Here is a 16,567-nt window from a genome sequence, read left to right as displayed (position 1 = left end):
CAGTGAAAGTGATTGATGAATTCTTGATTACAAATTCCTTATCTAGAAGATCCAGGAATGAGTGGAGGGTATTGTCTTGAGGAAGAATTCCTTCTGATTCCTAGAACCCTCAATTCCAGCTAAGATGTCCAAGTGACTGGAGAACCACATTGTGGAGAGTAATCTCCTATACATCAATTGATTATCAATGCTAATCCCATCTATGAAATACATCTACAGTGATATCTAGGTCAGTATTTGACCAACAGCAGGACACCATAGCCTAGCCAAGTTGACAGATAAAATTAACCATCACAGGTTCTAAATAAATCCCTTTTTAAAAAATCATAAACCTTTATAAATAAGCTTGATATTAAGCAAAGAATCACTTCCCTTTTCATCTGCAAAATACTTAAATTTTTTTAACTCTCTCTTGATAAAAAGTTACAGTAGGGATATTTTAGTGCTATTTGTGGATGAGAGAAAAGCAAGGATGGAAGAGATGTATTGTAATGAATAAATTAGAGCATCTATTTTAAGATAATATTTTCATTTGTCAAAGAAAAACTTGTGAGAAGATATGTAAAAATGAAGAGAGAGAGAGAGACAGAGACAGAGAATCCGGTAGCACTGAGAGACAGGTTCTACAACTTACAACTTACAGATCACCTAAAGGCAAGGTGAATCTTAGATTCTGATTCACACTTGTGGAGAAAAGGGAATTTTGGAGAAAAATGGAAGAAATAGATCAGCCTGCAAAGAGCGTCAGTCTGTAGTATAGTCTTAGAGAGAACCGGAAGCACAAGCCTATTAAAGTGCAGTTAAGGTACAGGGATAAAGACCCAGATGCTTAGGGTTATTTCTGGTTGTGTAACTTAAGTGAATCACTCCTCCTAGCACTCAAGATCCAAAATATGGTAGATGAAAGAGCCATGTGGAAAAAATAAATGATTTTGCAAATTGAAATGCTGTGTGAAAACAGTATACATGAGGTATTTTAAAATAATTTAAAGCAAATCATTTACTGTTCCCTGTCATTCACGTTCAATAAATGTAGTGTTGCTTGAGTTTGAAAACATTTTTAAATGGACATAGGACACTATTAGTTGATTTGTATAAAATACTCCAGTTTAACAGATACGGCAAAGTGCGTGCAAATGCATACTATTAATATTCATTTATTATAACCCTGTTATTTACAATTGCTAATGTTTACAATACAATGTACTAGATCAGTAGCATAAAAATAGAACGTCATAAATATCCTCAAAGTACTGATGCAAAAGAGTCATTCTGTTTTGTGAAGAAGGTAGAAAAGATTTAAATGCAATTCATATTGCTCCTAGACTGGAATTATATCCACAGAAAGCCTAGAATTACAATTTAAGTAAACTTTCATTTAAAATATTCCCATACAAAGGAGATATTTTTGAAATAAAAAACTATAACCCTGGAGAAATTCTACAAATAACTCAATAACAAGAATGGACATGGAAGAAAAGAAACCTTTTTATAATTCTTAGTAGATAGCCTGGCAAAGATATGCCACATAAGTTTTGTATTTTTCTCAATATTCTTAACTGAATTAATAAAAAGATTGATAGTGTAATATATGTATGATTTCAGTTCATTTTATGATTGTCATCATATTATCTATTGTGCTATTACTGAAAAATCACCCAATCATTCATTTTTATATGCAAAAAAAAAATACAGAAAAATATGTTTGCATGGGGGGTTTCACCAAATAAAATTATATTTTGGAATTATGAGTATGATTATGATTGAAAAGGGAAATTTAGGGCTGGGTGTGTCACTAGAAGGAAAGCTAGATGATAAAACATGAGACTGTATAACGTAGTGAATCCTGTCATGGACAAGGGCTGTGGTTCATTGTACAAATATAAAAATGTTCTTACATGAACTACAACAAATGTACATCACTATTATACGGTATTAATAGTAGGGTAGTATACGTGGAAAAATACAACTAATGCAAACTATGAACTATAGATAACAGTAGCATTGTAATATTCTTGTATCAGTTGTAACAATACTATACCAATGCTAAGTCTCAAGAATAGGGGATGTAAAGGGTATGGGGTTTTTATTTATTTATTTTTTGAGCAATGAGAATATTCTCAGATTAATTGTGGTGAGAATGCACAAACTCTGTAATTATACTGAGAGCCATTGATTGCGCATTTTAGGTGGATTGTATGGTATGTAAATGAAGCTTTTTTTTTAAGCATAGATATTTTAAATTTATTATTCATTAGGCACAAAAAGTAAGGATTTCCTTAAAAAGTAATTAGCATCACTGAATTACACACTTAAAATGGCTAAAATTGCAAAGCTTATATCATATATATACATATATATATGTGTATATGTCACCACACAAATTTTTTAAAGTATAAAGCTTGAAAAAATATTAGTATGTACACATGATGTGAGGGAAGTGATGAAGTAAACATGGTGACATGTTAGCTAGTGGTGAATCTGGATGAAGAGTATGTAGGGGTTTTTTGTACTATTCTTATAACTCTTTGGGGATTTTAAAATGTTTCAAAATTAAAAGTAAAGAATAAATAGTTAAATATAGTATTTTAATGGCGTGCTGGAAAGTTAAAGACTCAAAATTAAGTTGATTTTCTAGATGACTATAATGTTTTCTGTGTTTTTGTTGATTGTGATAACTGAAGATGTATAAGACTTCTAAAGTTTCAAGAAACTTATTGAAATTTCACCAAAATATTTTTACTCTAATAGCGCTTAATCAACTTCCTTATGAATACAATAAAGCAAATGTTGATGAAAATTAAATAGGAATTGTGATGACAGAGATCCATTATCACTAAGTGAAAACCTGTCGAGTCCAAATTATTCCCCTCTATTAAAAGAAAATTTCTTTGAGAGAAAGCCAGGTTTGGGGTAATAACATTACTATAATATTTGATGAGGGAAAAATGTGATTTTTAAATGATTTCTTTTTAGAGTACAGATTGCTAACATGACAAGTTTGAAGAGGAATGTTGACATTTCATGGAAATATCAAAGAATTTTAGCTGAATATTTAAATAAATTTCTTGGCAATAGAGTGCTTCCCTGCCGAAATCAGATTATAAAAATGTAGTTTACAGATTTGGAAATAAATTAATTGCATTTTTTTGCAATTATGGAATGCTGTTATCTAGTGCAGAAAATTTATACCAAGAAGAAATTCATCAATAGACATTTAATTATATGAATTGTGAATTATGCATAAAAGTCAATCTAAGGTTTGTGACATGAATATTTAAGACTAAGTATCCACGGAGCAAGCACCAGCAAAATTTCAAGTTAGCATTTCATATATTAGCATTCTAAACTAATACAAAGATAAGTCAAACTTTTTAGTTCTTATTTATTTAGTAACCATTTATTAGGCACACACTCTGTATAAAGCACTGTGCAAGACACTGAGTATAATGCAGTGATTTTTTTTTAATTACACAAAGGTGAACATAAGAATATGCTTTAGAGGTATTTGACCAAATTTGAGGGTAATGGTTGATTACCCTTATCAAATAACATTGAGTTAAGATATAAAAGATATGTAAAAGTTAAATAAGCCAGCTTACCCCCAAAATGGAGCACTGCTGAAAAATTATGTCTAAAAGCAACACAAAGCATAATTCATTCAAGGACCTGAAAATAATCCTAATCGCCAGGAATCCAATGAGTTAAAAAGAGTGTTAGAAAACAAGGAAAGGGCAGGACATAAAAGTCCATGATAATGTAGGACATAAAGGGCGATGATAATGATTTTGTATTTTATCTTAAGAGCCAAGATTAAACATACAAAGTTTTAACAAAGAAGTATTGTGATAAAGTTTATGTTTTGAGGAAACAGCATTGTTTTTCTAGAAGTAAGATTTAGAGGGATTAAAAATGGATACAGTTGTGGTAAATTAAATAAAAGAAATGGTTGTGGAACTGTAATACAGAAGTGGGTAGATTTGAAAATTATTAAGTGAATGATTTACTACAAAATAAACCAGACTTGGTGACTGACTGGATGATTATAGAAAAATTGGGAGAACAAGAGGTGTGTATGCAGCTGGCTGGCTGGTGGTGGAAGCTACAGAACTATAGATCCCTGGAGGAGGGACTGTTGGGGGAAGGGTTCAGACCTTGAGTTCATGTTGGACATGTCAGATATGCCATGCCTTTGAGACATCCAAGTGAACATGCTAAGTAAGTGTAGCTTGAAATATGAACTATTCAGGGACATAAATCTGGGAGTGATTGGTGAACAAATAGAAAGTAAAGAAATAGGCATGGCTACAAGGACCTAAAGAAAATTATATTATTATGTGAGGAGAGATCTTGAATCCCCATCACGATCTCAAGACGTCAAATCAGTAGAATCTTAGAAGGGTAAACTGAGAGGTAATAATTGAATCAGGTGTTTAGAGGGAGATATGTCAAAGAAATGTAGGGAAAATTATTCTTAGAACAAAGACTAATCAACATTTTGAATAATTCTGAAGTCAAATGAGTATTGAATTATATTTCCTAATTTGGGCAATTTGGAGACATTTGGTGGTCTTCCTTACAGTTTCATACAGACACATAATAAATATATATCTGCTTTGATATTTGCTTATAATCGAAATCCCTTATGTTGGATCTAAAGGTAGTAGTGAAACTTGCTTCAAGAGATTGTTATCTAATTTTTCTTCTCTAATAGACTACTTAAATAAAACAGGAAGAGTTAAGGAAAAATCAGAACATATTCTGCTCTCCTCTTTTTCCACAGCTAGCTAGCACGATATAATTCATTCATTCTTAGTGACTCACCCATATTCCTTTGTTTTCTTGGGTGGAGGGGCGTGGACAATAGAGTGGGAGTGGACATTCATCTTAAGATAATTGTCTTTCCCAGAACCACACTTTTCTGGTCTTACATCTCTTGCCTTTTCGCTAGGAATGAAGCTTTCTTTTTTAATATGTCAGGGGAAAAACAAATTTTCCTACATGTGCATTTGATGAAAGGTCAAATGAACATTGGCCACAGTTTGCCCAGTGAACCATAATTATTATCCAGCATGACCATTAATATTGTCCCTGCAACTTTCAAAAATGTATCACTTTGGAAACTAAACTATGGTCATGCCAGAAAATAACTGATAAGGATAGTACATTAAGTAAAGTTTATTTCAAACCTTTATTTAATATTTTCTTCTATTAATTTCAAAATATTAATATGAGCCCTAGTTTTTCAAGTTAATATTTCTTCCTGTATTATTTTACACCATACTTCTTTCCTGTGATGTGTGTGCATGGAAAGCCTGCTTGTAAACAGGTTGTTATTGTTGATATTTTTTATTGTGTTTTCTTGTTTAAATGATTGAGAAAGAATATATCTGAATAGTATAAATAATTTATAAATATGATACAGGGTTTTCTACCAGATCATAGTTTATTGTTCTTTCTATGATGAAACTGAATTATATTTTCCTTAAATAAATAAATATATATATATATATATATATATATTCAAGAGTATCCATATATATATATATGGATACTTTCTTAACTGGGTTCTGAGTCAGAGAGTGGGTAGAACCCAGAAAATTTTACTTTTTCTATCATGGCTGAGAGAAGAGTGAGAATAATTGTGACTACCCTGAGTCCAGAGTATATGTTATTCTTCTTGGAAGATATGGACTTGAGAGGAGAAGGCGGTTCCTGTTCACTATGAGGAATGGAATTCCAGGGTTAGCAAAGTCCCATAAAGGAATGAGCATGATTACATTTTCTGTTTTCTTTCTCTTATTTTCTATTTTTTTTATTAAATATGTATCTTTGTGTTCATTAAAGACTACCACATGGTATAAAGGCACACATATAATTGTCTAACTATTCTTTAATACTATTTTACTAGAGATGATTTTATTGTTAAATTGAAATAATTTTACAATAATGTTGCAGCATTTATAACAAGATGTTAACTTATAGTAAGATTCTAAATACCTGTTTCAAGTGATCTGCTAACTGCATGTTAGAGCAAGCAGCATGTGCCAAGTGCTGCATTACTGCGTTTTCAAAAAGATTCTGAAAATGCTGGTGAGACAGTAGTTGATCTTGAGTCCGTTGTAATTTCTTGTGAGGCCCAATTATTTCTGCAACAATGAAAAAATGGTGTTATTTAAATGCACATAAATGCATTCATTCCAGAAGAATAGTATTCATGACCATCTATAAATCGTTGAAGAAACAACAGTATGGAATACTTAACATTCATCTGAACCACTTTTGAAATTTCACTTTTAAATCCAGCTTTCAGAAATAATAAAACAGTGGTGCTCATAAGTCATTCAGATATTCTAGTTAGATTTGCACAAACAAGATAGTATCTTCTTAAAATTGTACAGCTTATGCCACAAAATGTGAGAAATCCCTTGTATTTACACACACAATTATAAGAATAAGCCTGAACATGCAGCACAGTGTACAGCAATTAGATATACAGTTTTTATATGTGTTTAATGACTTTTCTTAATATTCTTTTCATTTTTTTCTAGATACACCATCAGTTAAGATTATACCATCCACTCCTTTTCCACAGGAAGGACAACCTTTAATTTTGACTTGTGAATCCAAAGGAAAACCACTGTAAGTGATTTAATGAGCAAAAACACTTGTTCTTTTACTTCTACTCTGCTTTGATTGCAGGCTTTAAATATAGAAATCCACTGTTTTTATCTTTTCTTGATGGGCAAAGTGATCTCTAGAACAGAAAGACTCCTGAGCCATGTCTTCATTAAGTATCTGCAGAAAATCAGTCTTTTACTTCGTCATCTAGTGAAGATTCTGGGAAAATTTCTAGCTGTGATTTTTTTTTCTCTTTCTTTTTTTTTTTCCCCAGTAAGATATTTCAAACTAAAAGGAATGTAGGCTTAATCAGTCACTGTTTACTAATCAAACTGATAAAAATTATACTTTGCTAACTTAATGCTCCCATGAAAAACTTTGGATATATTAAAGCATCTCAAAACATGCCTATGTTTTAATGTTAAGTGGGGAATCATTTTTGTAATTGGGAAATCAAATGTATAGTCCTTATATAACAGCCATGAAACTTTTCTGTGAATTTATTTTTGGGAGGAATGTAAGTGAAAATGGTCATGAGCTCAATTAAATTGTGAAATGATTTCATTAGTAGAATATATGTGCTCTAATATCACTTAAACTTTAAAATTTTACCTTTCACCAAGTATTTATAATGCTTCTAATAATCAACCTACCTAACAAAATACCTATTTTTACACAAAATTCAAAGCTCCAAATATCAAGTATTCAAAAACTATTATATTTGAAAGCAATATGATCATTTTAATATATTAACACTCTAGGCTTGGCTTTAACTAAATTATTTGATTTTTTTAAAAGCTTCCAATTTATATGCATTTTTGTTTAAATTTTAATAAGTGGAATGAAATTGTTCTCTGTATATAACAGATAGAATAGCTTTTGTGCAACTCAGGTTATAGTTTTAAAAGTTATTTTAAAATTTAAAATAATATTTAGTTTATTAGAATATAGGTTTCATGTTATCCTTTCAGGAATTTTTCTAAAAGAATTTTGAAAATCCTGAAATTTTAACTTCTTCAATTGTATGGCACATACCTTGTATATCAGATTTTTTATATTTCATAAATATCCTCTCTTACAGTAATTATCTTCCATAGTGATACAAATATAGTGATTTAAGATTATTTTACAAATTAATGCCTTATTATACTCTTTCAAAAATTATTTTACTTTAATCCCAGGTAATTCAGAATACAGGATAAGGAAGACATTGTATTTTAGAACTACACCTACTCTTTGAGAACAAAGGTAGAAAGGTTTATTTTGTCTAGAACCTAAATTTTCTGTAGCACATAATCCAACTCAATTTGTCTGGATAGATCATTTAAACACCCCAAACACAGGGAGCCCAGAATAAGAATGAGATCCTTTAATCTTGCGTAGCTTAATTTAAGTTCTGGATACATCCCAGAGTATATTAAGTAGATAATCAAAAAGTATTGATTAGTCCTTTGAGGGATGGGACAAAAAATATGGAACTATTAAACTTTACCATCAGGTAAACCCCAGATACTATGTCAAACATTAGGGACACACAAATCGATAGACCAAGTCCTTGATCTTGAGGCTTGCTCTTGTGAAGTTTATCATATAGTGGAGAAGCTTAGCCTACCTAAAGGTATGCCTAAGAGTTATCTCCAGAGAACCTCTTTTGTTGTTCAATGTGGTATCTCTCTCTCTAAGCCAAACTCTGCAAGTGAAATCATTGCCCTCTCCCCTACATGGAACATGACATTCAGGGGTGAAATACTCCCTGGTGGCATGGGAGATGACTCCCAGGGATAAACCTGGCCCTGACACCATGGGGTCAACAATGCCATCCTGACCAAAAGGGGGAAAGAAGTGTAACAAATAAAGTGTCAGTGGCTGAGAGAGTTCAAGTAGAGTTGAGAGGTTACTCTGGAGGTTACTCTTATGCAACCTTGAGTTAGATGGTGCTACCTATCACAACTTGCCAACTCCCAACCAAACCTTTCCTGCCAGTCCTAAAGAATACCTCAGATATTATATAAGATTCTACAAAGATTCCATCCTCTTGGGTAACTTTCCAGAAGCCTACAACCTCTAAACGGGTTCCTGGAGCAGACAAGTCCTGAAATGTAGAGAGGCCAGCCTTTCCAGAACATCAACTAGTTCCATCCCCCTATCCCATATTATCAACAGCCCTGGTTAGAATGGGCATAGAGCAAACACCCCTAAAGAGTGGAAGAATGATCAGAGGTGATCGTGGAGTTATGCAGAAAAAGTAGGGTTTAACAAATGAACATAGGCGCTGAATCATTATATTGATATTTCTGTTAGTCTCGATTATCTTAGAGCAGCTAGAAGCAAAAATCTAAAATTATGGAATTGTAAACCATACCAGACTCTGAAATATGTTCTGCAACTAATTGTTGCAATGTACTTTGAAATGTATTGCTCTTTTGCATATATTTTATTTTTCATAAAAAAGAGAAGCAGGGCTATAGCAGAGAAGATAGGATTCAAACAAATGAGTATAATTCCTGAATCATTATATTGATATTTTGTTTGGTCTCCAGTGTCTTGAAGCAGCTAGATGAAAAAATGAAAAATTGTAGAACTGCAACCCATATCAAACTTTGAAATCTGTCCTATAACTACTTGTTAAAATGTGCTTGGAAATTTATTGCATTTTTGTATATATGTTTTATCTCACAATAAAAAAACATTAAAAATTCAAAAAAATATTATTTTAGGATATTTTAGACCTCAAAAGGAACAAATTTTTTCTTTGTTGCTTTACTATGTACAACCTATTCAATTCATTCCCATAGTTCTTATCTTCTGATAAGCTAAATTGCTTATAGAAAATATATTTCTACCACAGGATGTGATCTAAATGTGACAAGTACGTTTCAGTATTATAGCTTCAATGAGGGTTTCTGTTGGTACTTTAATCAGATAAAGAAGTGAAATGGTCTCTAGCTGACTTTAGACCCACTTAAATCCTTATTTCTTTACTACTGACTCTGTGTATCAGCACTGGAACCTCGTTCCTAACTTTTCCTCCATCCCCACTCCTGTTTCTCTCATTATTGTTTTCCAATCTTGCCTTTTTCTCCTTTCTAATTTGCTTCTAGTTTCTTCTTACTAATACAGTTATCAGTATAAGAGAGAATATGATCAAAATCAAGGCATGAAAAATGCTTTTTCTCTTCTTCAAATCTGCCTAAAATTTTTGCTTTGTTTTGTTTTGTTTGTTTCTACCTTTTGGAATTTTATGCAATTAAATGAAGTGAAGACAGGAAATAAGAAAGGTGGAAAGCTTGTAAATAAATACATCTCTGCTCAAATACCTTCCAAATGCCTATTAATATCTGCTTTTTTATCACATCTACTCCCAACAGTATTTGAGAAATTATTTTATGTATGTGAGTAATTCGATTTTGAGGTTTATGTAATTAGTTATTCAAATAGTCCATATCACTCAGTTCAGAATGGTTGTATAGATGTGCTATTATAGGGTCTCTATGTTTCAGTTACCTAAAATAAGCTTAGATATGTTTAACAATCTTCTGCACTGAAGGTGAGTGAAAACCCAAATAGGCTCTTTCTTACCTACTGTCTTATGAATGCAGACCCCAACATAGAAAATGTCACCATTCTTAGAAGCACCCTGATCAATATCACTTTGAAAATAGGTCAGAGAAATAAGAAACAACCCTTATTTTACAGAACAGAGAACTAAGACTCAATCCTGTCCAACAAATTTTCCTTATTCAAGCAATTATAACATGGGTGAGTCAGGATTTGAATTCAGTTCAATCGTCATCCCAAACTTAGACTCTTTCAACAGTATTCTGCCACTTCAATTGCGGAGTCTAAATTATCACTTATATCAGCTAAAGGCATTTTTTAAAAAATTTTGAATGGGCTGTCCTTTTTCAATAAAAGAAGAAGCAATTATTTGCAGCCCTGAAATCAAAGCCCTGCATACTTCAGGTGACGAACTTGCTAATCCCATTGCACTTAATTGTTGTCCTCCTCTCTTATCAGGCTTCCTTCCAGATTTTTTGGTCTGTCTGGAAACTTGCTAAATTCTGAACAAACTGAGTATTTCTAGTATGAATTTAGGATCATATAAAACAATTTCTAATTAAAAAATATTTTCTTGCAAGTAACTATTAAGAACCATGAGGGCTAAAACTGGTCACAATAATCTGCCTGTATCTGTATAGTCCCACTGTTATATTCCACATGTGATGGTCCACCAGCAATTGTGTATTAACTTATTTTTTGAAGTGTATGAACATCCCCAGCTTCGCCATTACCACTTTCTCTCCCTGTGGACCACCAGACCATTAACAATAAAGTTACAATCAACTTCTTTGATTCAATTCCCTTCTTCCTTTGGCCCAGTATTTCTCTTAAGTCCTCCTTAATCATCTTGAAATCTACATTTTCAAAGTGCCAGCACTTCCACTCCCCATTAGATGAAGGCATTAACCTCTTTAAAGACAGTCTAACTTCTAGCCTTTCTTTAGTTTATATTCTATTTCCAACAGTGCCAGATGAGGCGGAGAGGACAAAAATCAAGGGAAGACGGAAAAGAAATCATTGGAGTTCCCCAGAAGGAAATCTTACTGATCATTAAAAAAAAAAAAAGCACACATAGCCTCAGAGTCTGGAGAACAGAAGGCACACTGAAATGGATTAATCAGGGAGTTAGTAGGTGGTGGGGAAATAAAGAAGATGGGAAAACCACCCATTTCAGAAAGCAAAAAAGAGGTGACAAAATATTTTGCCAAATGTAGCGATTTAAACAACATAAAAGGGAAGCTGCTCGTATTTTAAGAGAGAACCAAAAAAATCTGCAAAATGAAGTATGTGTTATCACATATACCCAAAGGGCAAGTTAGAATTGCCTATTTCACTCTAGTAATCACTGTCAAATTTCCGCTCCATTACTTTATAGCTATTGCACCTGATTTCCCATTGTGTTGCTTTGGCACTGCTGGGAGGCAACACTATGGCTTGGCTTCTCACTGACTCCCAAAACACTTAATCTCTCTTATTGCTACCATTTATTTGATCCTTTTGAAATGAGCAGGCGACAATAAGAGATGGGTAAGAGATTCCTGTGTCCTCTATGTCTTGTAGCTGATTTAAATTATGCTTTTAAACCATTACCTTTATTGTTTCTTAAAAGAAAGATTTGACCAATATATGATTTCCTGAAAAGTTATCTATTTAGTTATTAGATATATTGAAGGTAGATAAAATAGCACTACTCTCTTTTGTGTAAATCGCAAGTGATGATGTGACTCAACTCATACTGAGACTCCAGCTCCTAGCCGGCTCTCCTGTATGCTAATATTGTTTTGCTTGTTCTAAATGTGAGGGCCCTAGTGACTGTTTATGAACAATCATGCCTTATTTGCCTTCTTTGGACTGAAGGCTTTTACCATTTTCCTGTGGAACAGCTGCATAATTTGGGCCAGGACCAAATTGTTCCACTTGACACGCTACTATAGAGGCATTCTATTCTTTCTTTAAAAGAGAGATTACTGTACATGTCTATCTATTGTTTTAATTTTAGTTTAAAGTGAGGACTGAGCTAATGCCAGCCACTTTTCTTTCAAGTCCCCAGAGTTTTTGCAACCCTCTTCTTTCTTTGGCTGAATTCCCAGACAGCTTTCAGACTGCGGCATTCTCCATTTATAAAAGTGAAGGGAAAAAAAAAAAACCTTATATTACATTAAAGTCATGACCTTAAATGTTGTGCAGTTGCCCCTGCATGCTGTAACTAAAAAGCCATCATTCATTTAAAGCAAGTGTTTAACCATTTAAAATTTATTCTGAGAAAGTGATGGGATGTTTTAGCCAATTAAATATGTATTTGACAGTTGTTCCATAAAATAAAATAATCTGGGGTATTGATAAATTTTTCTGTGTATCCAGCACAGTGATTATGTTGTGCTTACTACTTTACCTTCTGGTAACAACAATTTTTCTTATGTTTTTGGCATAAATCTAGTATGTGTAATTGCACAGCACTTAACATCCCTATTCTTTGTAAGGATATTTTAATCTTTAGATGACAGATCACATAACATACAACAGCTAGTGAGGCATTTTAGAGGAACAATTATACATCCATTTTGGAAGTGATCAAGAATTGAAGACGAAATCTGCTAAGAATATATCTCAGAAAAATATATTAATGCATGTTCCTATTAGCATGACATCAATTTTTTCAATGATAGGCAAATTAAAGAAAATGCTTTATTTTCTTTAGTCAGCTTAATATGTTCCTTTTTATAAATCACATGACCTTTTCTAATTGTTATACAATCAGCTGATAGCAGATGAAATAGCAAATCCAGGAGTTAAAGAAGGCAAGTGTTCACCCACAATGAAATGTTGGCTAAAATAGGACCCAATGTGAATTTTGAAATAATTGATTACAATAATTTGAAATACTGATTAGAATAATAGCATTTCCCTATGACTTGGCCTAACATGTAAAAATGTCAATGGAAAATATTTTTTTCTCTCTTGCTAAATAGAAAAGAATCTAGTTAAAATCAACAACTGTGTTTATGTTCATATATGAAGCCTGAACTATAAGGTTCTGGGCACAAAATGTGGTGGAACAATAGAGCTAGGCATGCAAACCTAGGCTTTAATTATGCTTGCCATTATTATAAACCATCTTAGTTTTCTTGAGCAAGTCACTTAAATTCCCAGTATTATTTCAAATCCAAAATTAAGAAAAAAATGGGGTAAAAAATTTTTTTAAGAAAAATAGCAATACATGCGATATTTCTTGCTCCAAGTAGTTTCTGAATAAATATAGTCATGAGGATGATGATAAAGGCGAAGATGATAAAATTATTTGTCAAGCAATTACATAAAATGTATTTTATCAAATTTTAAACTCAGAAGTCTTAATCATGTATATGAAACACATACTTATTCTTGGGCTACTATCGCAACTCTGATTACTGTCTCAGTAGCTGAAATTTCTTCCCAGGCTTTGACTTCAAGTTTTCAAACAGAATAAACACATTCTAGAGTGGTGGGCTCTGGATTACGAAAGCATATTCTAACAACCAGGGATCCAGCCTGATGCTACAGCAAAACTGAGAGAGCAAAATTACTATTTTTATACGTGGTTAAATAATACAAATTGGCTGCAGAGAAGAGAGGCTAAGGAATGAACCCCTGTCCTGGGGTGAAATATGAAATAGCTTGAAGACCCCAGCCACAGGAAAAGCCCTTTCATAGTGTTAAGGCAGAACAAGTTTTAGAATAAATTGAAGGGACTGGAAAAATTAATAAATGAAGTCTGGTTCCACAGCTATTGAAGAGACTGCACCGTGATGCATTCCTTTCAGGATGGAAGGAATCAATGAGTTGGTGAGTTTTGACAAGAGAAGCAAAGCAGGAGATCTGGAAGACTTTAAACAACCCAAATTAAATGAATCCCTGGCTCATGGGCGATCAAGAAGCCAGGGTCTGTGAAGAATAAGCCCTTGCTTTGGAATAGTGCTTTACAGTTTTCCAAGTTTTCTCATGTTTGTTGTCTTATTTGAATCATGCAACAATCCTGTTATAAAAGCTTTACGAAGAGGGTATAATTATTTCCAACCTTCAGATGAGGACGGTGAGGCTTGTGGAGGTTATGTGATTTTTCCCAGGCACGCAGCTGATAGGTGTTAGAATTATAAAAAAAGCTTTCTTGTATTAGCAACATGGTTGGTTATGTTTTCTGATTTACCCAGTGTTTTTCATTTCTTCTATAATGTTGATTTTTCACAATATCCCCACAAAATTGGAAAAAAATAAAAGCATTCATATACAGGGCTAGAGAAACTCCTATTTCAATCAAATTGCTGAAAAAAAAAAATACCAGTTATGTAAGCTTGTCTTATATAAGCATATAGAAAAATTATCTATTTTCTATTTTCTACGTTGAACTATAGGTATCTAAATAGTTATGCCTAGATATTATGTATGTATTCAAAATCATGATTCTATTGTTAAATATAATTATCCTTAAAAAGTAGATTTCATCTCTAATTTTATATAACTTTTAGTAGATTAATATTTCAGGTTACAACCACAGAAGTATAAAAACATTGCCCAACATAAAACTTTAGAGAGTTTCATAGAATAAGCATGCAATTAAAAGAAAGTACTGCAAAAAAGTATATCTTTCTTGTTAAATACAATGCTTAATAGGTCCCCCAAACAATTGATGGGATAAACTAATGATTGTCTCCCCATCATATAAATATTCTCATACCTGAAGTCTTTGGATCATAAAGATTTCAGAACACTTAAGTTTCCCATGTCTAAAAATATGTTAAATGATCTCAATTAATTGAAAGTTAAAGACAATAGAGTCAGTGTTTTTACAAATGTTTGCAAATGTATAATCTTGGGACATTAGTCCTAAATATTCATCATGATTTTAGAAATATATATCTATATGCTGCTCTTCCCATCTGACTTTCTTTTCTGAGGCACATGCATGCATCTCATGGCTTCAAAATTTAATCACATGTTGACTCTCTGGAAACACACAAGTGGTTATCTTGGAAATGAGACCGAATATATTTGGTTTTGTTTTTGAAACAAGAAGCTGACTCTCAGTAATCACCACTGCTGTTATTTATGCTGGGCATCTGTGGTATGTTGGGTAGTCTATCATTTTCAATTAAATATTCCAATGTCTTGCAAAAGTCCCATAAGAGCTTGCGGAGCCATGATTATAGATCCTTAGAGGAAATGTATTTCTTGAGCATTTCCAGGTAAGCAGTATTCTTGCAACTAAAAGGCAATTATTTTGAAGGATTATGTAAAAGTTCAGTGGAAAAGCCTACATGAAAATGTCTCAATATGTTTAAGACACCATTGTGGAATTATGCTATCATCTATCTGCTTTGCCTAGATTTTCAGGATATGCACTTTTTGGCTCCTGGTTCAAAAAATGTGTAGTTTTAAATATGAAATACTAGAATATAAAATTGCATCTAAGAATTTTACTCCTTATTTAAAGACATTTAAGTATTGTAATATATGTTTATACAAAAACAAAGTCCCCATCACAGTAATTATGGGAAACTTGCAGAAGAAATACGCAAAATATTTTTAAAAGTCCAAATACTAGAGTTCATCCTTTATTAAAATGAAATTTAACCTATTACAAAATAAGTGTCATTCAGCATGAAGTTTTTTTTCTGTTTGAAGTTCTTTTCCTTAATATATCCCTCTGATATTCACAAGGGCAATTTACTTAGAAGCAGATTATTCTAGTGCCTGTGTTTTACCAGCTGTTAAATATTTTGACATTAATATAATTAATTAAATATAATTTCACATGAACATATGGACAACATTAAATGTGAAAAATAAAATGAAAGCTCTTATTGCTTGGGGAGCCATTTATTCAAAGAAACAATTTTGAAAACTATTCTTGTACCTTACATGTTTGTGACGTGTACAGTGTATATTGATTCACTTTTCCAGATATAGATTCAATTATCTAAAGCCCCTAAACCTCAAAGTTTAAGAAAAATTTAAATAATGATCAGTGCCCTGAATTGTAGAAAATACAAACATATAAAAATGGCTCCATTTAGAATAGGAAGAACCTCTCAAAGATTGATGATGACTTTAAATTCCACAACTGTTGAAAATTCAGAGTATCAGCATTATCTGGAATGATTCAAAGAAAGAAAAAAGGAATGGTAATGCAAAATTAAAAAACCATGAGGAAAAAATAAGACCAGCAGATGTACATGAAATGGTAAGGAGTGATAGAATTAAGCACTGCCACTCAAAATTTCAGGTAAAGGAATGAGATAGTGACATGGCTATAAAGAAGTCAGAGTGAGGGCAGGCCACAGTGGCTCAGCAGGTAAGAATGCTTGCCTGCCATGCCCGAGGACCCAGGTTCGATTCCCGGTGCCTGCCC

General features: G+C 32.7%; 1 protein-coding gene across 1 annotated transcript in view; it reads left to right on the top strand.

The window, feature by feature from the left end:
• CADM2 (cell adhesion molecule 2) overlaps nucleotides 1–16,567 on the top strand; it is a 171,687-nt gene that overhangs the window by 45,731 nt on the left and 109,389 nt on the right. The window contains exon 4 of the mRNA XM_077117620.1: nucleotides 6,552–6,642. Within this exon, the coding sequence (XP_076973735.1) occupies nucleotides 6,552–6,642 (91 nt within the window). The remainder of the gene's footprint in view (nucleotides 1–6,551; nucleotides 6,643–16,567) is intronic.

This window comes from Tamandua tetradactyla, chromosome 10 (assembly GCF_023851605.1).
Source record: "Tamandua tetradactyla isolate mTamTet1 chromosome 10, mTamTet1.pri, whole genome shotgun sequence".
In the NCBI taxonomy this organism is placed as follows: domain Eukaryota; kingdom Metazoa; phylum Chordata; class Mammalia; order Pilosa; family Myrmecophagidae; genus Tamandua; species Tamandua tetradactyla.
The sequence above is the reverse complement of the archived record's forward strand: the minus strand, read 5'-3'. Positions and strand labels throughout refer to the sequence as shown.